Source organism: Vidua chalybeata, chromosome 11 (genome assembly GCF_026979565.1).
Source record: "Vidua chalybeata isolate OUT-0048 chromosome 11, bVidCha1 merged haplotype, whole genome shotgun sequence".
NCBI lineage: Eukaryota > Metazoa > Chordata > Aves > Passeriformes > Viduidae > Vidua > Vidua chalybeata.
Window position 1 is genome coordinate 12,809,007 of NC_071540.1, and position 26,280 is coordinate 12,835,286.

General features: G+C 39.0%; 1 protein-coding gene across 4 annotated transcripts in view; it reads right to left on the bottom strand.

Annotated features, from left to right (window-relative positions):
* Positions 1-5,236: 5,236 nt before the first annotated feature.
* Positions 5,237-26,280, bottom strand: part of PHAF1 (phagosome assembly factor 1) — a 34,656-nt gene continuing 13,612 nt past the window's right edge. The window contains exons 5-18 of one of the 4 annotated variants that reach the window (XM_053952822.1): positions 25,998-26,077; positions 21,379-21,473; positions 18,811-18,908; positions 17,119-17,231; positions 15,008-15,141; positions 14,313-14,396; positions 13,532-13,614; positions 12,730-12,773; positions 10,747-10,790; positions 9,345-9,403; positions 7,702-7,774; positions 7,192-7,277; positions 6,811-6,933; positions 5,237-5,492 (exon numbers count right to left, since the gene is read on the bottom strand). In XM_053952822.1, coding sequence (XP_053808797.1) covers positions 5,477-5,492; positions 6,811-6,933; positions 7,192-7,277; positions 7,702-7,774; positions 9,345-9,403; positions 10,747-10,790; positions 12,730-12,773; positions 13,532-13,614; positions 14,313-14,396; positions 15,008-15,141; positions 17,119-17,231; positions 18,811-18,908; positions 21,379-21,473; positions 25,998-26,077 — 1,132 coding nt within the window. In that variant the 3' untranslated portion in view covers positions 5,237-5,476. Of the gene's footprint in view, positions 5,493-6,810; positions 7,070-7,191; positions 7,278-7,701; positions 7,775-8,568; positions 8,654-9,344; positions 9,404-10,746; positions 10,791-12,729; positions 12,774-13,531; positions 13,615-14,312; positions 14,397-15,007; positions 15,142-17,118; positions 17,232-18,810; positions 18,909-21,378; positions 21,474-25,997; positions 26,078-26,280 lie in introns of those variants that run through there. The other 3 variants (XM_053952825.1, XM_053952823.1, XM_053952826.1) reach the window with 3 other exon arrangements.

Genomic DNA, 26,280 nt, shown 5'->3' on the forward strand with positions numbered 1-26,280 from the left:
CCATTATCTTAGTCTATAGAATAGCCCATTCTCTTATCCAGTGAATACCAGAGTCTCTCTTTACGAAAGATCCATCTGGTTTTGTTCTCCAGCCTCTGCTGCATGGCCTATTTGACCTGGCTTTAAGTTCCCATTTGCTTCTGCAGTGAAGTTGGAAGTTCACAGATGCCATATGTGAGCATAGTGCTCTGGGGAAATGCTGAGAGCCGTGCTGCAACCCCTGCAGTTACTGAGTTCTGCTTACTGCTATAGTAGGCAAAGGCTTTGGCTTCACCCAAGCTAAAGATTGTATCCTTAAGGATGAGGGTCTTTTCAGAAAATCCTGGCTCCCCAGGTGTGTATGAGAACTGGCAGGAAGGACCCACTACTGACCTTTCTGATGCATCACAGAAACCCAAACCCATCCTTTTCAGAATGACATTCTGAGTAGGTTTTATTAACTGGCCAATTGAGTGCTCCAGTCATACTTGCTATAAATTTTTGCTTGGCAATTTTTTTTCATGACTAACCCAGGACAAGAAAAGAAAACATAAAAACGTCCTAAGTGGGTGCTACCAGTAGCAAACAAGGCAAGCAGACTTTCTCAGTGTAACTTCTGAAACTAATACAGTACAGTAAGTTTTATGGAGTCCCAAGGATCCACACAGTCAAGTTTTGTTCCTGCTGTACATAAGTAGCCAGATTTGGTCACTACAATGAGCAGAGCTGGCTTGAGGCTCACATTCAGCACCTCCAAGTGCATCTCTGGACACACAAACTGGTAGGGATTGCTAAGATCTGTCATTTGGTCAAGCCACTGCAGACTCAGACATTGCAAAAAAGAAAGCCAGAGAGGACTCTGAAGCAATTCAGTATTAAAATCTTGTGCTTCCTGTCTGCAGCTTAATTATTCATCTTTCTACAGCAGGTTCTCAAAAGCAAACCTCAGCTGCAAACTCAAACAGTACAAAATAATCAAACGGCTCAGAGAACCTTCACTAAATATCAGCACTGAGAACATTCCCTGGGGAGTGCTGAAAGACCATCAGATCAGAGAGAAAAAGAAGTCTATCCCAAAGCCCAGCATGAAAAACTGCTGATCTCCTGAGCAGTACCTCTTCCAGCTGGACTTGCAAGTCTCAGCAGCTCAGAAAATCAGCCCACGACATTTCCCTAATGATGCTACTAACTGCAGTGACAGTTTTAAAAAACAGTAAAATTTTTAAATACAATTTTTCATTGCTTTCTAGGTTTATGATCAGTAAGAAAACCATACTGAGGAATGAGAGGGGAAAGTAAAGAGGAAAGTAAAACCAAAGGAGGAGCACAACTGAGTCCCTCCAGGAGTGGCAAACAGCTCTCCCACCATTCCCAGCCAGCCCAATGCTCTCTCCAAACCATTCAGACTCAGCTCACGGATCTTCTCTCTCCCCCTCCCTTTCCCAGCCCATCTGTTGACAATCCATGGGCTAAAACCTTGGAAAAAACCTAACACAGGTTTGGAGTGACAGCCTTGTCCCAAGGGGGTGCCTGAGCTGGGTGAGAATCAAGTTGTGACAATAAGACAAATGGTGCCCACAGCCAGAGAAGCAGAAAAGGGTGGAATAATCTCTGTAACCTCCCTACTTGTGGATGCAGCAGAGCTTACCCAGCAAGGGACAGGGTAAATTCAGAGCTTCAAGGCTGCAGTTTTTCTGAGATGAGCAGAGGGGAAAAGGGAATACAGCAAATCAGGCTGGTTTGATTATTTAGTTGATTAGATTGCACCTTGCATAATCATGGAGTTTTTTTTGTGATTGGTATTTAAACTAAATGCCTCTCTGAATGATAATAATAAGAGAATGAAACTTATGCACTCAGTGGAATATATATATAAGTATATATATATATATATATATATATATATATATATATAGTGTAGGTGTAAAGCATTAAGGCACTTAAAACCAGCTTCCAGAATTGGAAAATGCAGTACTTTAAAATAACTAAAGGAGTAAAATTTAAAGGGGAATTCATTAATGTATGAAAAGATTACATTAAACCATTACAGCCAGTCCATAACAAAAGTTAAAAAGTTACTGTAATAATGGTATCTTACACCACAGTGAGTGCCCTACTCTGCAAACTCCAGCTTACCTTTCCTGCTGTTTCAAGCACTCATTTTTTCCAGATGATGAGGAGAAATTATTTCACCTGCTGGAAAAACAGACATCCCCACATATACACCACAAGAGCTTGGGATGTAAGCTTTGGCAGATAAACATTTCAACAGTGACTTTATTAGTTACAACAAAAATTCACATAGGCAAAGAATATGGTATTTAAGTTGCACCTGAGCCCTCCAAGTAACACATACACTCCCCCCAAAAAAAATCCTTCATGGGCTCTGCTTCACTGAGCCTGTTTCTAATGCTTAAGAGTTGTGTCTCCAGTAAGCTCCATCTTTCATTTCCCCTTGTTTTACTTTAGCCTTACCCTCTCTCTGGAACAACCTGGTTCACACTTTACATGAAAAGAACCACCAGAACTAACTAGTATTTTAACTCCACAGACTCACAGTGAGGTATTTCTTCGGCTCCATGTGCTGTGTCAGATTGTGGCTGACAGGCAGAGAGGAGGGGGCTTTGCACTGGTGTAATCAAGGTTTAAAAAAAAAAGGTGTTTATCAGGCAGAAGTTGACACAGAACAATTGTAACTAGCATGGAATAATGTCTCTTGCATCGTAACATCAAAAAATATCCTGGACACAACCAGCTTATGTGAAATTGTGCCAAATCAGACAACTTGGTCTTTGCCCAAGTACTTTGGAGAAAGCAAGCAGAGAGGGCTTGGACATAACATTTCTTTCAAAGTAGGAGCCACGCTGACTCACACACGCAGATTTCCTTTAAATGTACATTTTGAGCCACCAAACACAAGAACATAACAGAAGTTCTGGTTTAGAGTAGTTAAGTGACTAACAGGTTCTAACAGCAGGTAGAAAGCCATCATGAAGGAGGCAGCAACACCCTTGATTTCCCTCTGGAAAACAGCAGCTGGCCCCTAATCTCCAGCCAGCCCCAAAGCAATGATGAATCACCATCTACTTGTAGAGCTGAAAGATTTTGTTTTAAACAGGTCGGATGGGAGCTCTGGAATTTGAACGATCATGATCACATGAATCAGTTCTCACACACCATATGATTAGTCTTTCAGGAAAAAAAAAAATCTGTTTAGAATTAAAAATGTGGCAGTTCCTGGCAACAGAAGATTGCTTTTTCTTGTCAAGAGAACTGCATTTTGGGGAACAGAGGGTTCTAGTATTACACAGCAGCACTTATCTATACAGCACTGCCTGGAGCCATCACAGGAGCCCAGGGACTGCTTGAAGGCCTGGAGAATAGGTGAAGAAATGTCAGCTTCACCTCCTTAAGGGCACAACAATCAGTTTTATTAAATGTAAACAAATTAAATACTGTGGACAGTACTGCAATATTCAAGTTAAGCAGACACACACACAAACTCCTCATCTCTTTACAAAGGAAAACAGCACACATCAGAAGATCATATGCACTACATGTTTTATTAAAAATGCAATTATACTTAACTTTATATCAAACAGTTTTATCATATGAAACCAAAATGGTGGACCAATGCACATGTTGCCAACATGCAGGATCTGTATCAAACCACACAGGATTACAAGGAACAAGGCCACCTGGCAAAATGGGATCTGATGCCACCCAAATCTCTCAGTTGCTTTGGAGGGGGAAGCAGAGCTGGCCCCTTGCTCCCCCCTGAGCAGCCCTTTGCCCAGAAGAGCTCTTGGTTCAGATAAACTGCCTCGTCCCAGCCTCCCTTCCTGCCACACTGCCATCCTTGCCTTGTCTCCCAGAGCTCCTCTACTCCTTCCTCTCTTCTTTCTGATTCAAACCCACCATCAGTTCCCCCTACCCATGGCTGAACTTCTCATGCCAGCAAGTCCTTAAATGCTCCACAATGCTTCTCTAATGCATCAGCTCAGGAACAGCTTGGCTTGGCTTAGTCCAAAGAGGAGCAAACAAATCAGACATCTCAGACAAGAGAGTTGTGAACAGCTGCATTCACAAAAGGGTGGGTGAGGAAATCCATAAAAGCAGCTCCATATTCTCTCTCCTGGTGCTTCTTCATGTCTGCCTCTCCCAAAAGTCAAATGCTTTGAGCTCAGCCCAGCAGCAACAGCCAAGACACAAAACTGCCTTTAATTTTTTGTCTGTGCAGAGATTTTTTCAGTATCAAGGGGCTGATGTAGAGAAGTATATGGGTTGTTAAGAGAGAACTGTTAATTACCAATACTATTTTAGTCACTAGGTCTCACCAGAGCATTAAAAGTGAAGCTGGGACCACTGTAGTTATTAAACACCATAGGTCAGCTGCTGCTCCTGTCCTAAGTCTCAGGGCTCATGCTACAGCAGCAGGCCTGACCTCACTCTTGAGTTGAAGAAATTCAACTTAATATGCTTGAGAGGAGGATATTGGTGGCATCTGCATAGCCATTACTCAAATCATCCCATCAAGGATTTATCTCCTCTTGCAGCTTCTCTGGAGCCTTTCTTAGAAAAGGATGGATAAAAATTAATTGAAGTTAGCATCAGGACTGCTGTCACATTTTAGTAACAAGAATCAGCAAGCACAGCATCTCAGTTGAGAGACCATAAAATTCTGTGAGAGCACACTGAGCTGAGCAGCAGGCAGGGTCAGGGTGCACTGCAGCACTGAGGGAGGCTGCAGGAAGAGATGAGTGCTCTGCCTGCCCACACAGCCAGTGCAGGAGTTCCCTTCCCTGTGCTTTACATCAACCTTTGAGCTGCTTCAGGGCAGGGAGAGTCCCAAAGCTTTTCTGTGACGTCCCTTGGGGCACACAAACTTGGGGCAGTAGGAGAATCCACATTTGCAGCTTTCACTGCAGGCATTTCCTCCCTTCTGCTGTGCAACATTCCCCCTCTTTGAAGCTCAATTGATTTCCATGATCCCCAAGGGCCCACAGAAGCATAACAATCTCATTTCTGAACACAATGCAGAGTCCACGGTGCTATCAACCACAGTTTGAAGACTTCTCCACTTCAGGGCAAAACCTTACAAAATGCTTTAATGTACCTATCAAGTTATGTTAGTTACTGTTTCTTTGGAGAACATACTGAACTGGCTATAAAGTCACTATACACTAATCAGGTACTTCAAATACAATGTCTGAAAACCAGTAAAATAAAAAGAAGTAATTGATAAGAAAAGAAAAAGCAAGAACATCCATGATTTTATTACAAAAACACCCAGCAACTGTATTTAACACAAAAACAGTAACTGAGAGTCTCTTTTTATTTTTCTTTCAGTGTACATGCTCATTATTATTCCATTTAATTTACAGAAGGGCTATGTAAAATGAAATTAAAATTAGAGAGGAAACAAAAAGGAAGATTGAGGCATAGAATTTTCTTAGCAAGCAACGATCACAGGAGACAGCACAGATTGAACAGGGATTCAACGGGAGTGACACCTAGGGATAAAGGTAAACAGTAACTTTTTCCTTATCCATTAGATTCTCCATGGGGCTTTTTTGTTTGTTTTAGCAAAACAGTTTAGAGTATCACAGTATACAGGAAGACTAAATGGCAAAGAACATCTCACACACACACACATTTATCCCTGCTACTGGTCCAGGATCCCAAACTTCACTTAACATTCGATTTCCTATCTCTCATTCATTGATAAACTATACAGGATTACACTGTACATGGAGTTAAAATTACAAAAATGTCATATTTACAAAAATCTGTACACACATAGTAAAACTCACAAAATTGTCATCTATGTATCACAAGTTGCGACACCAAAATATTAAAAATGGGATAAAATTATACATTTCTCTTGTCCATTTTTAAAAAGGGTTCATTATTTCAAAGACAGACCACCTATTTCTCCCAAATAAGACTGGTAAGAGAACTAGAAACCTAAAGTATCCTCCTGGGATAAAATGTCGCGAGCAGCATCTCCCAACTAGAAAGAAGCCTATATCCTGTCTGCTGGGGTGGGGTGTGCAGTTAGCATGTATGTACAGAAACGGTGAAACTACAACGAGGATGTCTTTGGCTAAACCTTTGGCATAAATTAAAATCATACATCAAAAGTTACAGAAAAGGTTATCTTGGTGATGGCGGAACTCCAGAATTTCTGAGATACCATTATATACAGCTTTTCTTTCTCTGAGGAAATAGAGTAGGAATAAAGGATTTTGGAACAGAGGCAAATGAGGCAACATTATTTCTTTGTTACATTTTTCACTAGTATGAAAAATTGTATCAAATCTTTTCATTAAAACATAATTCAATCATAGAAATAACCCCTTCCAGAATTTTTTCTTTCGAAATTGCATATGAAAAAAATTAGTAAACCAGCCATGACAGAAAAAAATTGTATCAGCATATCAAGTACATATTAGTGCAGGAAGGTGGATAAATTTGATCCACTGTATAAATAAGCTTTATGCGCAGTGTACATTAAATAACCACCACACCCCACTCACACCCAGTACACAGATGCTCCTCAGTGAAGATAAACATTTATCAAGTAATTAAAGTGTATGTAGTGCAAATGTTACAACCAAGTATTATGCACATGCTACTTGCTTGGTTTAAAGTTACACAAAGATGTGGTGCCTGAAATCATGGACATATATACATCCTTGTCACACTTGGTACAATGTCCTAAGCCACAGAAATACCGAGGTGTTTAGATCTATATATATATACACACACATTTTCTTAAAATGTGACCACCACATCAATACAGTAACACAAACAGACTAAAATCAATACCTGCTTCCAGATGCTCCAAGGCTCAGAAAGTTTGTGCTTCTAATTCTTGCAGTCATTACGTGCCCCTCTTCCATTTCCCCCTTCTGCCAGCTGAGAAGGAGGGACAGTCTCTTCACGTCTGTGCTGCATAGGATGAGGGCAACGGAGAGGAATAAATGACGGCACAGGCACCTAAGCTGCTTTCCTCCATCAACAGTTCCATGCCCCATGATGAAGGGTTGAGAGAATTTCCTCTCCACACCACTCCTGGGTGGAAAGGCTTATTGGAAAAAAAAAAAAAAAATCATAACGTGCTTTCCATATTATAAGTGGCAGCAAATCAAGGCACGCTGTACTAATTCTGTAGCATTGAGATTAGCTGACTCTGCAGGGGATGCTCACTGGGGAAGCTCCGACGTTCTCAACTGGCTGCTGGGCCGTGTGGGGCCATACAGAGTAACAGAAGCTATGTGATTATTCTGCATCACCTGCAAAAGCACAGCAGGGAAAAGGGAAATTAAACAAAGTGCTATACTAAACAGAAAATCAGAAGTTTTAAAATGGTGAATACAGAAGTGATCTGCCTGAAGGAAGAAATCCCAACAACAAATGACAGCAACAAACCCTTAGCTAGTTCCTAAAAACAGTCTCTTTGATTTCCATGACACAACCAGTCATGTGACTGTATCTCCTGCTAGGACGAGTTCCAGGTGACAAACTTGAAGTTTCAGCTTTAACATGCAGATGTACAACCTCAGAGAAGAGGTTGCAAAGTTCCCTCTTTCTGCCAACAGGCACTAAAATTATACCACTCCCAAGCTCTGGCTTTTATTGCAATAGGAAGTAAGAAGCCACTCATAGTAATAGCAGACTCATCTTCCCCTGCTCAAAGTAAAAGGGTTTTTTCCTAACCTCAAAGATCATTCGCTGCAGTCCAAAGCAAAAGGTTGACCCAAATGGGTTAGTGTTGTTCGGAGATGATGACCTGAACAGAAAAGAGGGTAAAGATTTTAAAATGGGAATGTGAAAATCAGGAGCATCTTAAGGAGGGAAACTACTCAGCAACATAAGGTAAATTACAGCATCTTTATCATGGCTTTCATCAAAAGAAAGTACCTCTACATTATGCACACCACTGCTAGACTCCAAGTGAGCCAAAGGAAACTCTGTGTTTGCTGCCACAGAACCATTAACAACACTTGGGGATAAAGTAAAAAAAAAAAAAAAAGCCACTAGTGACCTCTACAGGAAAAGTCTCCTGCACTTAACTTGAACAGAAAGAACCCTAAGAAAACCCCCAGATACACAGAGAGAAGCACCATGTTACTACACCGTATTTTTGTGCAAAATCCTTCTCTTTGTGTCTCAACCTCTACCATATGTATTTACTATATATAGTCTATTATTTATATTTAATAATACTATATATAGTCTATTATTTATATTTAATATATACTATCTATTAATCAACTGGATTTAGCATGTTAAGAAGATTAACCTATATAATGCTGAAATAGAATAATCCAAGTTTTATTAAACAGTATTTTTCAAGATCAATGTACCATTTTCTTCCAGTTATTTCTGGTATTTTTTGATTGTACATTGACAATTTCTGTTGACTGCAATGAATTTTAGATTACAGCCAAAAAAAACCCTAATGAATATTTATTTACCTTTTGTCCTTTCTTGTAAAGTGGTCAGTTTTTCAAATTGCAAGTCTGAGCCATTTGAGATGTGCTCAGTAAAGCGCTCTCTGGTTGAACTACTCTCTACAACACAGATGGAAGAAATAGAAGGGCTCTATGTCATCACTATTTCACCTTAGCTTTACTTCATTCACATGGCTTCTGCTCTAATCATCTCACTGGCATAACAAAGGAGTAAAGGGGAACAAAGGGCACAATGATTAAGGGGGGGAGGAAAGAAAAAAATCAAAGTCAAAATTATGTGAAAGCTTGATAAAAATACATTAATTTATCTGAAATTGCTGTGGTATTTGCACAGTACCCATCACTTACACTTGTCCCGAGATGTAAATCATGGTTTCACATCATAAAATGATAACTCTACAAACAGATAATACCCATTTAACCCAGTATCCACCTCAATGCCTACAAAACACAGCAAATTTAAGGGCTATTCTATCTTCAGTCAGCCTAAAGGAACTGTAGGACCAATTATGTTCATAAAAGACAGGTTTCTTCAGACAGACTGCTGTTATATATGTTATCACGTGCATATATACTGTGCTATATAATGTCATGTTATTGAAATACTTTATAAGAAGTACAAAAACTCTACACTATTTATTACTCATAAAGAAAGATACTTTTTAATGCACTGTCTTCTCTGAGATCTCTGGATTTTGCATTTCGAGGAATTTCGGAAATGCTTTCACTCAGCATGTCAGTTTATTTCTTCTGAGAGCAGCTATCTTGTTAGTGGCCAAAAAAACCCTGAAAGTTTAACCAGCAAAGCAGTACAAAAGTAACCAGAGCCATAAACACTCTTCCTTGTTCTCTGTTGTCAAGCAAAATAAAAAGAGGTATTTTTACCTGTGCAGTACCACTGGCTTCTCTACAGGGTGCCCCAGTAGATCCTGAATACTGTCCCACTGCAAATACATCAATGAATGTGTGTTAAAATGAGGCACAAGAAAACACTTCTTTTTATCTAGGAAGAGTGCCATGCACATTTGTTAGTGCCAAGCCTATTTGTCAAATAAACCTGAGGTTGTATTTACAGAAGTATTTTGTGACTGGAGCCATACTCAGTAATGGAACTATCCATTGCTAGGGCTAGTATATTCTCTTAAGGTATATTCTCATTTTTGTCTAAAAATAGTTTGGAATTTGAATCATTAATATAAAATTTTCTATTGGTCTTATGGATAAAATGTTGCTGGAAAGTCTTGTGGCATTTTAGAGGCACCTCAGAGACCAAAGCAGCTGTGGGAAACTTCAACAAAATATCCTCATACCTTTGCAGAGAGGAAAAATAGCCCCACTGCTACCTCTCCCAAAAATCTTTACTTGATTTAAGCAACAATATTGCAGAAGAAAGCTGCACTGTTTAATGATTGGGAAGTGTCCAACAGTTTTCCTCACTTGAACCAAACTTCAAGTAGCTGCAGTTTCACACACAAGACTGAAATGAGTCAAAGCACTGAAGGGAGTAAGTTAATTCAAATCAAAAAGCATAGAATGGCATCTTCCAAATTACTGACTCCATTTTTTCTTCCCAGTATGGGACCCAAAATTCACCAAGGAAAGCCTTAATTTGGCACCCCAGGAACCAAGAGAGCAGCAGTGACCCTGGCTGAATGTTGACTGCAGAGACATTCATAAACAGTTTTTGAGAAGTTTTTCAACTTAATACAGCTGCCAAATATGCAGCAGCAGCTGGGAAGTTCATTTAGGTGGTAAGGCTGTGGAATCTTCAAGGACTCTGCTGTCATCAGGAGATGTCACACTGGCAGTGACATTTTTGAAAGGCTGCTGCCTAAGAAACATCCTATTACTGGTGCCCTTCAGAAGAAAGTGGAAGGGCACTAGACTCTCTTGTTTTTAAATAGTACATGTCTTCAAGAGCTAGGCTTAGTACAATAGCTCTGTGAGAATTTTGTTTAGGAACATGTCTCCAGCCACCACCAGCTGTTGTTTTCCCCTATCGCTTATGTCACTATTTCTACCTGCAGCTGTGTTAAAATGCAAGCCATGCCATAAATGCAGTAATTTAGTTTACTTAAATTCATTTGTAATAGCACTCTTCAATCATTTAACACACCAAAATATTTAAAACACAAGATACACTCTAACTTTTGGCCTTCTACTATTCCACTTTAAAACAGCATGATACCACTGCTGTAATTTCTTTGAAGTGCATTGTAAAGTTGGCATGAAATCATTTAGATGGTTTAAGAAAATTAGGAAAACACTCAGTTCTGCACAGGCTTACCTTGCTGTATGTTGTACATGTTTCTGTTTGTGAATCAGCACTATCTATGAAACAAAAAGAGAAAAGCTTTTATAGCTTAAGCTTGAACAGTCCCCTACATAATCCTTTATTTTGGCATGTTAATTCAGATAGCAGGAGACACAGGAGCTTTAGATCAGGTCATATACAAATTTAACAGCATTCACTAGCAATCAGAATTGTCAGTAACACTGACTAAATGCCAGTTAAGGTGACAAAGCAAACCTCTCTATTTACAGCAAGTCCCAACTTTAAGAATATAAAAGCTTAAGCTTTAATCTTAGATGGAAGAACACCACTGTAGAAGAAACTCCATCTCTTTGCACTAAGCTAACAGGCCTAGCACAGCCACTCCAGGAGGTAACATGATGTGCCACTCATTAAGTCCAAAGCACTCCACTGCACTTGGAAGGAAATCTGGCTAAAACTGACATCTGGAGACTCAGGAGCTGGCAGGCCTGAAATCAGTTAAAACATCACTCTTCCAAAATAAAGATGGCAGAGAGCTTGGGAATCACAGCCTACCTATTAAAAAATAAAAGGACAGCATTGTATTCACAATTACAGCCTTTAAACAGAAACTGTTTGCTGGTGGTTTCAAGTACTGTCATACATATCTTACTTACATATATTTGGGTACCCCTAAATACTGAAAGCATATTCCCAAAGCAGTAGGAATGGACCTAGACATGAAACATGTCAAACAGAGCTTTCAGTCAAGTTAAAGACCATTTGCTCCTCTGGATTTTTCCCTCTCTAAACATGCTCTCTTTGTGCTGAGAGTTTAGTGTCTGTGCAACTTGAACTCTGGCTCTTAATTTATCATCTGAACTTGAAGTATAAAAGGAAACTAATAAAACTGCATCAGTCATTGCCACCAGAGGGAAGAAGATAGGCTCTTCAAAGCTGTTACAATATCTGTTCACAACTTGTTCCATGACCTGGACATAAGCTAGAGGCCAGAAAAGCTGGTCAGAAATGCCAAATAAAAAACTAGACACATTAAGAATAAATTTATAATGCTACTTGAGGCAAATAAAATCACAAATTAATGCTTTGAAGTACAATAACCTAAGGGAAAATAATTTTAGAAGTGAGAATTCTCATGCTCATTCTCTTGGCTGAAGTACAAATCAACTTTCATATAAGCCTGTATACACAAACATTGTTTTTCCAGGTTTTTAATCCTCCATATGTTCAAACTGCTGTGGCAGCCACAGGAGGATTGCACTTTACACAGCAAAGTGCTTGCAGTAAATACCAATCAGAACGAGGAAAACATCCCTGGCCAAAAACTAGGCAGCATCTGGCATTCCCTGGATAATCCAAACACCTTCCCAGTACACATTTCTTCTTATGTTGAAGAAGTCTACTTCAATCACAGTGATCTTCAGACAGCGTTCCCCTACTTTGTTGAGATTAGTTAAAAGCACAGAGCTGGGAATATCTTAGTACCTTGCCAAATCAGCACTACTGATTATAGATTTCTTTTTTATCAATTTATTTTCAGGTGAACACAAACAGACATACTTTGTCTGTAGCACACAGAGCCAACGTATCTGGATGTTTATTTTCATTCCCAGATAAACCAGATTATATTAAATACCAGTGAACTGGACAGATGAACTCAAACTAACACTGTCTTACAGATTTTGAGCCTCCAGGTACAAGGTAATTGATATCTGGAGAGCAGTAGCATTACAGGATATTGTGATGTGTAGCTAAATATTTGCATGATCCAAATAAGTGAAGAGGTAGTGTAAGTAAAATCAGAGAACTGCTACCTTGCCCTGAAGTGTCTTTTCCACTTAAATAGAAAGCTAATCACAAAATTTCTTCTCTGTCTCAATGACTGTGACTGTTAGCATCCTCTGATAATGAAGGACAGTTATAGACAAGAACTGATCCCAGCTCCCCTTGGAGCCTTCTGTGCCCCCTGCAGCAGGACAGCAGGGAAATGCTCACCTCTCTTAATGACAAGTGGAATCTTGAATTCACAGCGATGGTAACTAGAAAGTGCAAATCATAAAGCTATTAGAAAACAGAGATAAACTGCACAGCCACAGACTTACAGCTCTTAATAATCCTTTTCATGAAAAGTCACATCAATAATAAAATCAAAGTGAGAATCTATGATAGCAGATTAAGTTCTCAGTTAGATTTTCTACATCAAAAAAGGCAGCAGCCTGGGAATGTCCTAATACAATTCTTTAGAGAATACAAGAAGTCCTTCAGCACAAATGACTCTATTGTTACACAGAGTGGATGAAGAAATATTTAGCTATGAAACAGACTACAGATTTCTCTGTCACTAACTGCTTTAATCAGCTATCCAATCACTAACTCATACTCCTCCTCTAAAGAGTTTACACTTAGAAAGTATTGGAAACATGTTCAGAAGATGAGATTTTTTAATCACTAATTTAAATCACGCTAGGAAGAAAACAGCAATGTAGCTACCAGAAAATGGGCACTCTTGCTCATACAAAGTTTGCCTCTATCAAGAGTTTGTACATCATACCTGGCCCAAGAACTACCTCACCTCATTTACTGCTTTAAGACATACTTGCCAGTATATATAAAGGCATTTAAAAGTAGAAGAAAATACTACTAAAAAATGTTACTAACGATGTCTGCAACCTCCACAGGTTACTAGATACACCAAAGAGACTTACGAAAAAATACCGTAATTCTATTAAAGAGAACATAAGATTTCTTTTTCAGTTGTTTTAATGTACTCTTTAATACATGAGTTCTGTACACTCACATGTTAAAGTTGTAATGACCAGGATAATTTGTATGCAGGACAAATTTCTTCACCTTGTGAGTGTTTGCATCAAACAGAATATCCTGTTGAAGACAAAAAACACAGATGAAGCAATTTGGGTAGGAAGGAGGCGTTCCCTAAACTAAGCTGAGATTACTTAAAATAGCCCCTGTATAGAGTGACATACATTTATCTCACTGAAATTGAATCAAATTATGAAAAGCAGTATTTGAAAATAAAACTATTTGTAAGTTCAAATAACACATTTCCTCCAGCACTCAATCACAACTGCAGCTTCATTTGCTAATGTTGGCAAGTTTTCTCAGGAGGTCCTGTTTTTCTGCATATTATTTACAGTAATGTAAACTAAAGCAAAACAGCTGCAAGAAGGAGAATGAAGATTTAACTACACCTCACAGCTCAGCAAGCTTTCACAACTGATGCTATGGCACACTTGCCTCAGTTCTGTGGGACAGGGGCATGGATCTCAGGAACAAGAACTAGTTATCTATGCATCAGGTACTACAGAAAAAGGAGAAAACCTAAGAGATTGCCAAAGTGCAAAGAGCCCTCCATCAACTGGTGGAGATAAAATGCTGCTCATTAAATTTCTAAGTGTTAAAGGACAGTAAAGTGTAGCTTTTCATATCCAGAGATTCCTAAGGCAGCAATCAAGAGTTTTGCAGCCTCTCATTTCCCACAGCCTTTAGCCTCCTGAAAGGACTGCTGTGTAACTAAATCAGAAGTTTACATGAATTGTTTAGGGAAGCTTTCCACTCACCACTCCAAGTGTGAAATAATTGAAGAAGTAGTCATTGCACTTTGATGGGACCTGCTTATGGGGCGAGGGCGAATGGATTTTCATCTGCAAGAAATACACTTTTCAGATGCATTCAATAAAGCTTAAAGATGAATGCCTTTAATAACAACTCTACATTCAAACAAATTGCTATAATTTCATTTGAAGCCTTTGTTCAATTAAGGAAGATACTGTGCTTCATGACAGGGCCATCACCTGCTTGCAGCAGCACAGTGACACATCAGCTTTTTCAGTTATCATAATTAAAAGGTTTACTTACATTATGCTGTGTAAAAACATTAGGAAAAGATCAAAGTATATGCTGAGGTTATTTTACATACACTATAAGTGAAAAAAAAACAGGCAGCACACACTTGCTAAGGCCCATTTGGGATACAAAAGCACTCCCATTTGTAACAATTCTTAAACCAGTTAACATTACACAATTTGATTTTTAAAATAAATTTAAACATATTTGCATCAATTTAGATTTTGGAAAAGCTTTTTAAAACCTATTAGATAATGGTTCAGCCTGGTCTATTCTGTCAAGTAATATGTTGAGCACTTGTAATTTGTGCTACATGGCAGTTCAACTTCACTGACCTTGCCAAACACAAGCACTATGATGAGACTGAGATACCAATGAATAAAGTCTGTGCCTGAATGAATTCCCTCACCTTGTCTTCAGACTTGTAGAAGACTTTGTGTGGAGAGCCCAAGGTGCTGAGCACATCCTGGCAGGAATCACCGAAGTACACACAGCGCTCAAATACCCGCATCTTGGCATCAGCTAAAACACCTGGGCCACAGCCTGAGGAATGGAAAACAACTCTGCATGCATCCTTCCTGACCACAGAATACATCAGTAAATCAACACCAAAAGGTTAGCATTCCTCTATTTATCACAAACCCAACGGCTGCATTCCTCAGACAACAGTGCCAAACTAAATTTAACCATTTACTTTGCACCAGTGTAAACATTTCTTATCAGAGCAGTACATGCACTGATTGTTGCATGGTTCCCCATTTCCACCTCCAATTTCAGCCATACTACCTTCACTTCCTTGCCATTCACATGGACATGACTTGGTTTCCCAGCCCATGTCAATTTGATCAGCTGGCTATTAGCAGTAAATACAAGGAATTATTTCTATCCCTAGAATATTCTACTTTAGCAGCTAGAGATTTATCTCCAGCTAAAAACGTCAAGCATTAAAGTGAAATCCCTCATCCACATTAATTGTATCACAAAACACACATTCTTTACTCAAGATTCCCACAACTTACTAAATCAATAGCAAGTACATTCCTGTGCAAACAACATTAAAGCAGATCTTATTGAATAGCCATTACAGAGATGAATTGCTGACATGTTACCAGATGTTAGGAAATGGAAAGATGTTGCAGTTTGTGAGCCCACTTGCTTTCAGGAACACAGCATCTTACATTTACAAGAATGCAAGTCCACATTTGCAGCAGTTACTGCAAAACACAGGATGTGCTCTAAATACACCCTTAGCTTTCCTCACTATGCATTATTTATGTAGCTAGTTACTCACTAAAATAAATCAGAAAAATCCAATCTGGTCATCCTTGATTTCTTAAGCAGCAGTAACTCCATATTAATACACAGGCAGAGAAACTTGAGCTAGAACAGATGTGTAATGTTTTACAGGAGTTTCTACAAACTTTGCAAGATAGAAACAACATATGTCCAGATTGCCTCTCTGCAAGATTGTCTGAACATCAAAGATATTTTAATAATTATTTTACTCATTGACATTTCCTTTGAACTGCATGCATATACATTTTTAACAAAACTTGACACTTATAAGTGTCCAATTTTTCAAAATCATTTACATAATTATGATGCTTTAGCTAACCCTTCCCCAGTATATAAGGATATATGTTCTCTCTACTAGACAGCTCTACCTTATATTCCTATGTAATAAGAGAAGCAAAGTAGGTTGAAAATATCTGCTCTATTTTTATTCATAATTTTTTATTCATCATCTATAATTTTCTTTTTTTCATCTTTTACATATTCTGAATGTATTCCAAATGTTTCCAGCAATCAGGACAGGTGAAAAGCTGAGCCTCCTAATGAAAATTGTTAAAAATTATTTTTCTTAAAAACATTGTCAAGTCTCAAGTTATGGTAACTGAACAAGATTTGCAGCTGTTAAAACTTGCCCTAATTTCTAAGCACCCTCCCATCTCTGAAAGCACATTAAGAGAGACTCATCAGCCTCTCTTCACTTTCACCACTGTCTCCTACAGTAAATGAAAACAGAACTGAATTGGAAGTGCACTTTAATGCTGCAGCATTAATGGAGTTACTTGCTAATGTTTTTAAAAGCCTTCCAGATTTAATCACAAAAATACCAACACCATATAGCTCCCTGGAATGTCAGAAAATGCACACATACACAAGGTTTCTTGGTTTGTCATGGGTTTTTTTAGTGATGTACTGAGAACAGTGATCTGTTTTCTTCTACATGCATCTGGAGACAAGTTCTATTTCTGCAAACATATTCTAAGGACTTGGAACATGTGAGGGCTCCAGTTCTTAGTAATTTCTCCAGGGTTAGAAAAACGCAGCATTGGGCAGGCTCATCTTCAAAAGGATTTAACTGGGTTTTGTTTCCAATAATTCAAAATAAGGTAGGCAGAACACTTTGAAATCACTTACTAAACCAGCAAAAATAACCAGTGCTTCTTTTACACAGGTTTACCCTTCTCTCCCTGAGGGGAACAACCAGTGCAATGCCCTGAGTGTCTCCAATACCTGCAGTGAGTAGGCGAAGCCGTAAACCTGAGGGTCCAGTTCCATCTCGCAGAACATCGACGTTCTCAGCATACACATTCCCAAGGAAACAGCTGAGAGGCATCAAGGGAGCCCTGAAACCAAGCACACAAAATGTGCAGAGGATTTGCCTCACCTTCAAATTTTCCTGGAACAAGCTGGTACCAGTTCACTGGAACAGAGCACATTAATTTTGACAAAGCTGCATGTAACTGAGACTGAAGATTAAAAGTTATATTAAACAGAAGTATCAGAAAGCATGGGAGAAAAGGAAGAGGAACAAGACAGCACTAAAATGCAAGATCTTTACCATTAATGAAAAAAACAGCAAGTTTCAAAGACTCCAGGAATTAAAGAATTATAGAAACTGTATCTAGCCTTTGGATGTGGCCAAAGAGGAAATGTCAGCTGTCTCTCAGGGAAAATGAAGTTGTGGAGTTTTTAGAGCTAACTAAATCCTTGAACTAGGCATATCACCCAAATGCAGCAGAAGAGCTTTCTCTGTGATGCTCTCATTGCTCTTGGAAAGGTACTTCATAGCCCAGAACATGAAATCAGTATATGCAGGTACACCAAAAGCAACTGTGCTGCTTTACTGGGGAAGTTCTCAATTTAATTCAACATCAGTATTATTACAGAAAATAGTAACAGTCCCATGTGAGATATTTTTAATGGAAAGGCATATTTTCTGTGTATCAGCTTATATATGCTCCCTAAAATTTCCTGTTCTTATGCTCCTCCTCTGGGTGCATGACAAGCTAAAAGTTGGGCTTTGAGCTCTCTCTCACACACAACAGAGCCCCACACAACAATCAGTGCTTTCACTAAAGCTCACCATGTCACAGATGGGCACAGACAACAGCACTTTTCTCAAGAGCACTTATTTCTAATTAGGAGACAATGTCTGTATAAACCAGACTCCCTCCCTTCTGAGCAGCAATCCAAGGATGTGTTTATCTCCTGGCCTTAAAACTCAACTGTCTCTGCAAAAAATACCATCTTATCAGCTTGGGAATTTCTAAGATTAGGTATCGCAAAATCCTAGAATGATTTGGGTTGGAATTCCCAAATTCCAGCCCCACTGCCATGGGCAGAGACTCCTTCCACTAGGCCAGGTTGCTCAAAGCCCCATCCAGCCTGGCCTTTAAGACAATAACCTCAGTCAGGTATCTGCAAATACATTGAACACATGCAGAATTATGCATATGGCATATTTTATTAGTTTTGTTTAGCAGGAGAGTTTGAGACCTATGTCAGGACCCTGCCATGACATACATATTATCAATATCCTACAACCTTACAGATTGCCCTCATCGAGTTTGATTTGCTTAGGAAAAGGTCATCAGCACAAACAAAATCTAGAAGGAAGAACAGCCTAAAAATGTGTTACTACATTCACAATGTTCCCTACTTTAATTCATTTACAGGTCAATTGAACTTGCCTACTACAGCTGAACCAAACTCATTTTACAGCAACATAAATCAAACCAACATTTGATTGTAAGGTCTGAGGACGACACCTACAGAAATCTGACTGAAGCTGGCACCTCAAGGCATTCTGCACATTACCAAATTAATAGAAGACCCAAACTGAACTAAAAAAATCATACTATTCTATTTAGCAATGCAAAGCACTAAATAAATGATGGCAAGAGCACGAGCAGCTGTACATACTTGGTATCCTGCAGACTGTTTCCGTTGTAGATGTACATGCGTTTCACAGTCGCACCATGCGGAATTTGCAGAGAGGCCAGACCATGGGCAAAATTAGGCTGGGGAAACACAAAATCATTCTTGTTACACAACACAGCAGACACTTCAGCTTAAGGGCAGAAATTGCTTTAGAGATGCTGTATATGCTTTCCAATTCAAGCAAGTCTCCAGCAAAAGACAAGGGGGCAAAATAACAGAAAACCCAACCTTCTAGGTGGTGTTTCTTTATATTCCACCACTCCTGGATTCCTGAGCTGGGGTGAAACACTCGGCATGTTTATTCATCAAAAGATGCCATTAGTCTGACAATTAGCCTCTGTCTGTACTGAGAATTTGTTTTTCCTTGGTTTGAGCACTAGCAGCTAGCAATTTCCAAGTATTTGTACTGATACACTGTATCATGAGGTCTAAAAAAATCATCTCTCTTAAAGGAAAATGTCCCTTTTTTGTCTCCCACTGCATTAATTTCAGCCTTTTAACATTTTTGCTGGTTTCCAAGATGCCGTATCTGATGAACAGAAACTTGTTCATTAAATAGATTTTCTGCTCTCCTTACCACCACACTCTTACACATACTGTTTTGACAGGGATTTGAGTGCTCTCATCAAATAGAAAGCACATTAAGGAAGTCAGACTGACTCTTACTGCACTAGAAGAAGGAATTTCTTTCAATTCTGAATGTGACACGACATTCAAGACCAGTAACATACTTTGCTGTCACCAGACAGAAAAAAACCCTATCTTTGTCACAAGCAGTCAACAAAGACAAGATGCACAATATGCAAAATACTACCTAGTCTACTTTAGCAGGGCATCACATAAGGTAAACACACATACAAAAAAAATTATTAGGAAAAAAATTAACCTAGAACAATAGCTTTCACTGCTGTAGATATTAAGAAAGGAACTTCAGTTATTTAGCAAATGTCCCGATTTCAGTTCTCATCCCAAATTTGCCTAGAACAATAATACCTTCTGCTTCTTAAAGTAGTCAGACTTCAGATAACTGAAGTGAGAAAAGGTTTTCATGTTCTCCTCACTTGCAGCTTGTTTCCAGCTATACAATAAACTCCTAAGTTTTCTTCATAGTTTTTCCATTTCCATAAGCAGAAGATTACACTGCTTTGCTAAGTAGCTTAGCATTCCTATATGATCTTCCCTAAACTTGACAGATTTTGACAGATTCAAATTTGACTTCACTCTGCAATTTTCTAATGCTCCTCTCTAAAAATTTCCACAAAGACTTGTCTTCTCTGTGGACTGTTTCATATTACTCTGTTTTCAAAACAATCCTACTTCTATCTGTTCCTGGGGAGACTTTGGCATTACACTCTTCACAAAGAACATTTTACTAACCTTACTAGAGCAACTGAATGGGACAGAGAATGCAAAATTACTTTATCCACAGTTCTATCAGTTTGATTTTAACATCTTTTAGATAGTCCTGCAAGGAGCAGGGAGTTGGTCTCGATGCCCCTACAGGTTCCTTCCAACTTGAGATATTTTATGATCTTTTCAAATCTTTGGTGAAATAATTTACTTCCTCTGTAGTTTGGCTATTTCATTCATCAATGCCCTGGGAACTCTTGCATGAAAAGAAACTACTCTTTGTTGGGGTATTCTTTTTGTTTGCCTTATTAGGTTTCTATTCACCTTCCAATCTGAAACCCTACTGACCTTCACTACTGCTGAACAATAACCTCCCCTGGTTACCCCCTGTGACATGTCAACCACAACCACTAAAGCGCTAAGCTGTGAAAAGAACATGTGTCATCATGTTGGTTGATTTCCTCTTTGTTTTGGCTCTTTATATGCTCCTTTATTTTAATGCTTTTTTAACTGGTAAACACAGATTATCTCTCACAACTGAGAGCGTTTCCATCTTCACGCAAAACAAGTTACACATACATGTTAGCACAGAAGGAAACCACAGAGGACCTGATCTTGTTTCCACTTTAGATGGGAATTTCCAAAGATTTCAGAGAATGCAGTAATGCATTTAATTATTCAGCAACTCATCCAAACATTTGGCAAATATGCAAACAGGCATTATGAATAAAACTCATTCATTTGGCTTGCTAGAAGCACTCATATGAAGGCACTCATCTGAAGTGAAGGACACTTCAGATGAAAATGTAGTTTATGAAGTCTATCCTACTTTAGTTGCATAATCACTTCAATGAGATTCAAAAATATCTGATAAAAGAACAGCCTCCCAGTAGATTGCTTAATATTAATGTATTTGCATAGACTGCACTCATATTTTTAGAAGACTCCTTTCACCAACAGAATTGCTAGTCCTAGTTCATGATGCAAGCAAAACCCCTAATCACACACCTTTTGTCAACAGCAAGTAGATTTTTAACTTTGAGATGGTTACACAGCATTAATAAGAACACAGCGGAGTTCAATTCCTTCCAAATTACTGGTTTCTTTTGCTTACAAAGACAGCAAGACACAATGTAGATGATACTTTGCAAGTACCATAGAGGCAAAAAGACCATCCATTAATTAAGAATGATTGCTGACCTCATACTTTGGAGTTTCAGTCCAGGAGTCTAATTGAAAAGAAAACGACAGTCCTCTGAAATTGAGGTGAAAGAGTTGCTCAGCTGAGTTATACACTAAAAGGGAAAAGAAAGTAGAAACAGAGTTACCAAAATAATCTAAGAATTCTCTAGTTCATATCTAACAGCACCTTCATCACCTCAATGAATTTGTTACATCTCAGAATGCAGGAGGAACACAATTATAGTGGACCGTAACAGCTTTGCTTTTAATTTCATGCAGTAAAAATACAGCAATAAGAGAAACCATAGATTGATTACAGCTGCCTCTGCAAGCCTGCAGGCACTAACCTATCCCTAACAATACAATTATACAACATGACACAATTATACCTTAATATCTCTAAAGTAGTTAAATAGCCACGATTGGTACAAAACAATTCTGTTCATTGTTACGTAAAACATTGTACAGTATTAACCAGAAAGTCTTTGAGAGAGATGTGCACAGAACACGGATAATTCCCTCTTTCACACATGGTCAGTTCAAAGGAGAGCTCACCCTGCGACCTGCACTTCCACCTCTACTCCCAGGAGGAGCTCCCGTGCCCAGTCAGCTCCGTGCACTCGACACGGCACAGGAGGAAATGCTTCAGACACACAGGTCCTAGGCCATTTACAATGATAATTAAAAATAGCATCACCAGAAACAGCAGCCAACCAGTCAGCTCACACAAAGAGCACTAATAAATTACAGCAGGCACAGACTTCCAGCTGTCACCACATCACGAGATGTCCTGATTCATTGCAATCAATTGCACAACATCAACTACAAAAACAATAAATGTCGTCCCAGTGCTTACTTTAACAAGACATACTGTTTTCTGAGACTGTGGAAAGATTAAAAAACAATCCCAGACTGAAAGCTTGGGAACTGTTTTGGAATTGATTTTACAAATTTCAACCTATGCCCAGTAGCCACTGGGGGAACAGAGTGTTCTAGTTAACATACAGGAGCTGATAGCTTGAAAACACCAGAGGCTTAAAACAATAAAGAAACCCTCTAACAAGAGAAGCTGCTTTCTTTCACTTTACCAAAGGAATACCAAAGGCTCAATATTCCCTTTTTTCTTATGATGTTATATTTAAAATGACATAGCATAGAGAAAAAATGCATATAAAGAAATATTTTATTCGCTCCCTCACACAGTGTCTTTCAAATGTTCAACTTGAAAGACACATCACAGGGTATCTGAACAATGTGAGGCCACTCAGGATAGAAAAATAATAGTTGAGCAATAAGCATTAAACTTCCAAAAGTTATCATTTGCCTTTTCTACAGAATGTGCTGGCTAAGAGTCTTTTCCACACTTGTCACTGAAAGGAAAACGTGTGGAGAGAGGGAAATGTTTTGATCGGCAGGAAAATTATACAAATCTCTCTCATGTGATAAATTATGATACATCTTTTCCAAAGCCCACAGCCAGCTGGAGAACTATTTTTCCCCCAGTCATGCCAAGTGTGATATCTGATTATACAAATTGCATCAGTTCCCATCCCCTGCAATGTTTGTTGATGCTTAGGTTTAAAGGGCAAGGAATTTTTTTATTCTTGGGAAGTTCTCTCACAAGAACTAGATAAAACCATAGATCTATAAAACCATAGATCACAACCACATGACTGAACAAGTTAAGGATTTTTTGTATTATTATTTTTAAAAAATTGTAATCACATAGGTACCCTGCTAATTCCATTCAAAATTGCTGATAGAAGCAAAAAGATTCCTTATTTGCTGCTGCACTCTAGGTGGGGGAAAGGGAGGAGGTTTGTCTTCCAGGAAGGCAGCAGAGTGTGACCAGCTGGGAAATATTTCTGTAGAGCTGACAGGACAAAGCCACCAACACCAGTAAGGCTGTAAAATGGACACAGCTTAAGTAAAAGCAGAGGCAGATCCAAAAGTCAATTCTTACTGGTATCAAGCACAAGACTTTTTTGGCACCTTAGGGGAAGGTGAAGTCCAAGAGTTAGAGAGCCAGAACACAGCAGCCCCCTCCATCCTTGCAAGGCCACTGTGGGAAGGAGGACTTTTTCTTCTACCTTATGACTATATTCAACCCCACAGCCCTGATCCTTGCTGAATGGTACTTTGGCACAAAGCCACATCCATGAGGACTCAGGACAGGATATGGTTTCAATAGAGGTACTGGCAAAAGCTAGCCCTTCCCAGGAGGAGGTCAGGTCAGAATCATGGAAATGTGGGATAAAAATCTTGGCTTTGATGAAGCTGTTGACCTCCAAAGTGGTTGTATTTCAATAAGCCCCATGACAAAGGTACTGCAATGTTTCAAACTAACATTAGCCAAAAGTAATGAAGCTGATTGACTTTTCTGATGACTCTTCTTTTTTAAAACCACTGATTTGGCAAAACCAAAAATGCTCAGTGAAGGTCGGTTTCAACACAAAACTGTTGCTAACCTTTTGAAATTTATTTTGAAACTAGCACTGTATCCTGTTGCAGGAAAGTTCTGCTGCAACCACCTTGGTTATAAGTGAAAAACAACATTTTGAGTGAAATTCTAGTGCAGGTTAGTTAACAGAGGTAAAAAAACAAAATGTGTTTGAAGTGCTTGCATTGGGGGTTTGGAGGAGTATTAGCACAGAGAAGTAAAGGGAAGAAGTAAAGTTATGTTCCTTTCATTCATGAAAGCTAGCATTTGGTGCTTTGATCACATTAAGAGGAAGGTTTCTCCTCCCACCCCAGTTCCAATTTTTGTGGGACATGAAAACACCATCACCCTCCCCCCCCATGCTGAAAACCATTCTGTTTCTTCACCTTTTCTGTTTCAGAAAACACTAAGGAAAAAAAGAGTTATCAAAAACTTATGTTGGATAATACAGTTCAAACTGTTTGTGACAGGAAACTTAATACAGAGCATTTACTTCTGCTAAGTAGGCTATTAATGGTAGAAGTATTTCTCCAATGAGGAAACTTGAATAAGCAAATGGACTAGTGAAATGGTAATAGAGGCCAGCATTTTAATAAATATATTTTCTTATTTACATGTCACTAGATGAAAAGATGTCATGAAAAACTATCACCAGATGAAGCAAGTGTGCAAGTCTTTTTAATTGAATATGACAGATGCACAAGATCTGCAAATTCAGCACAAGGACACGTGGTGCCAAACTATGCTTTTAAGTGCTTGTATATGATTTTATGCAGTAATAAAATATGCTATCACTACCACAGGCGATGCTTATGTCTAGATATGTACTTCTACAGTTCATAATGCCACAATTTTGGAAGTGCTCCACTTCTACATATTTGCAAATAAACCATCATCACAGAACAAATAAAAATGATAAGCCACCCAGGACATGGAACCACTTTTACACTTCTTTATTTCTACAGTTTCTTGTACATACCATTTCCATAACAGATCTAACCATAGATTTCAGAGCTTCTGTCTAAGAGGAACTGTTAATGTCAGGACCAAAATTTAGAAATGTTAATTCTGGTCCTTGGAGTATTACAGCTAGAAATGTTCCAAGCTTCATTTATCTCAATCTGATATTCATCTACTACTGCAGGCTTTTATGCAATAATACTGTTCTACCCACATGACCCTCCCCACTTAATAAATCCCATTCTGTAATGTGCAAGAGATTGTCTGCAGAGAGCAGAGACAAAGGCTGGATCTGCAATCACCATCCATCACAAAGAACATTCGCCTGTTTGGGATCAGCCTGACTACTGCAAATGGACTGGCTTAAGCTAAAAATAGAAAATGAGGCTCTGAAAATGGTATCTTGACTATATGGAGGTAAAGTTCTTCCTTGTTGTGCCAGTTTGTGGCTCCATTTCTTGAAAGTTCCCGGCCAGTTTAATTATAAAGTTCAAAAGTTTCTCCACCGGCTTATTTTCATAGCCTAACAACCCCCTGAAATACACTCTTCGTTTTCATACATAAACAAGGAGCTTAAAGATAGTCTTTTTTCCTGCTGCAGAGATGGTGAACAGCCAAGTGGCTGTGCAAGAGTCAGAGTGGGTTCAGCCAGGTTAAACAAACTTGTCCTGCTTCTGCTCATGCTGCACGTAGACTGGCTGCACACCTCCCCAGTGCCCCCAGTAGAGGAGGGGGCCCAGGGAGGTGTAAGCTCATGTTTGCTCCTGCCTAGAAGGGGTATTACCACATTCACAGAGCATGGAGACTGAGCAAACAGCCCTGGCTGATACTGCACAGAGAGCAGCTCAAATGTCTGTGCCCATGGTATACACAATCCCTAAGGATGCTTGAGAGCTGACCATGCATAAGGACATGTTAACAACAACAGCATCAACAACAAAGATCACAGTTTTTTGGTACTGGCAGTTCAAAACAGATCATTAATGACATCTGAATAAACCACTCTGTGCCAGTGACTCTCTGCCTCACCATTTCACTTTCAAAAAGAGTCACAAGTGTACTGACAATACATTTTACATGATTTCCCAGCTGTAAGAATATGACCATTCTGGAACACAGCTCCAGATCATATGACAACAGAACTGCCTACACATTGCTCTAGGCAGACACACTGGAAAGGTTTCCTAGAAAGAAGTCTGTCAGGCTAGGTGTGCTTCTCAGAAATTTTTTGGCTTACCTCCTGGATGTGTTGCTCCAAATGACTGATCAATTTGTTCTATGGTTGGAGCAATTGCCTGAGAGTTAAAATGGACACCACTGAAAAAGAAAACAAAATTAATCTGCCTGAAGGAAACCAAACAGATGCTACAAACATTTAGTAATGGCAATACCACATCTAAATTGTAAGAAGTCTCCAAGACTGAAGAGTAAACCGGTAATTAACTGAGTGCCATGTTCAAGAAAGGATGATTATGCGTACTCCTTTATGACAGTTATTTTTGATTTTTAAAATGAATAAT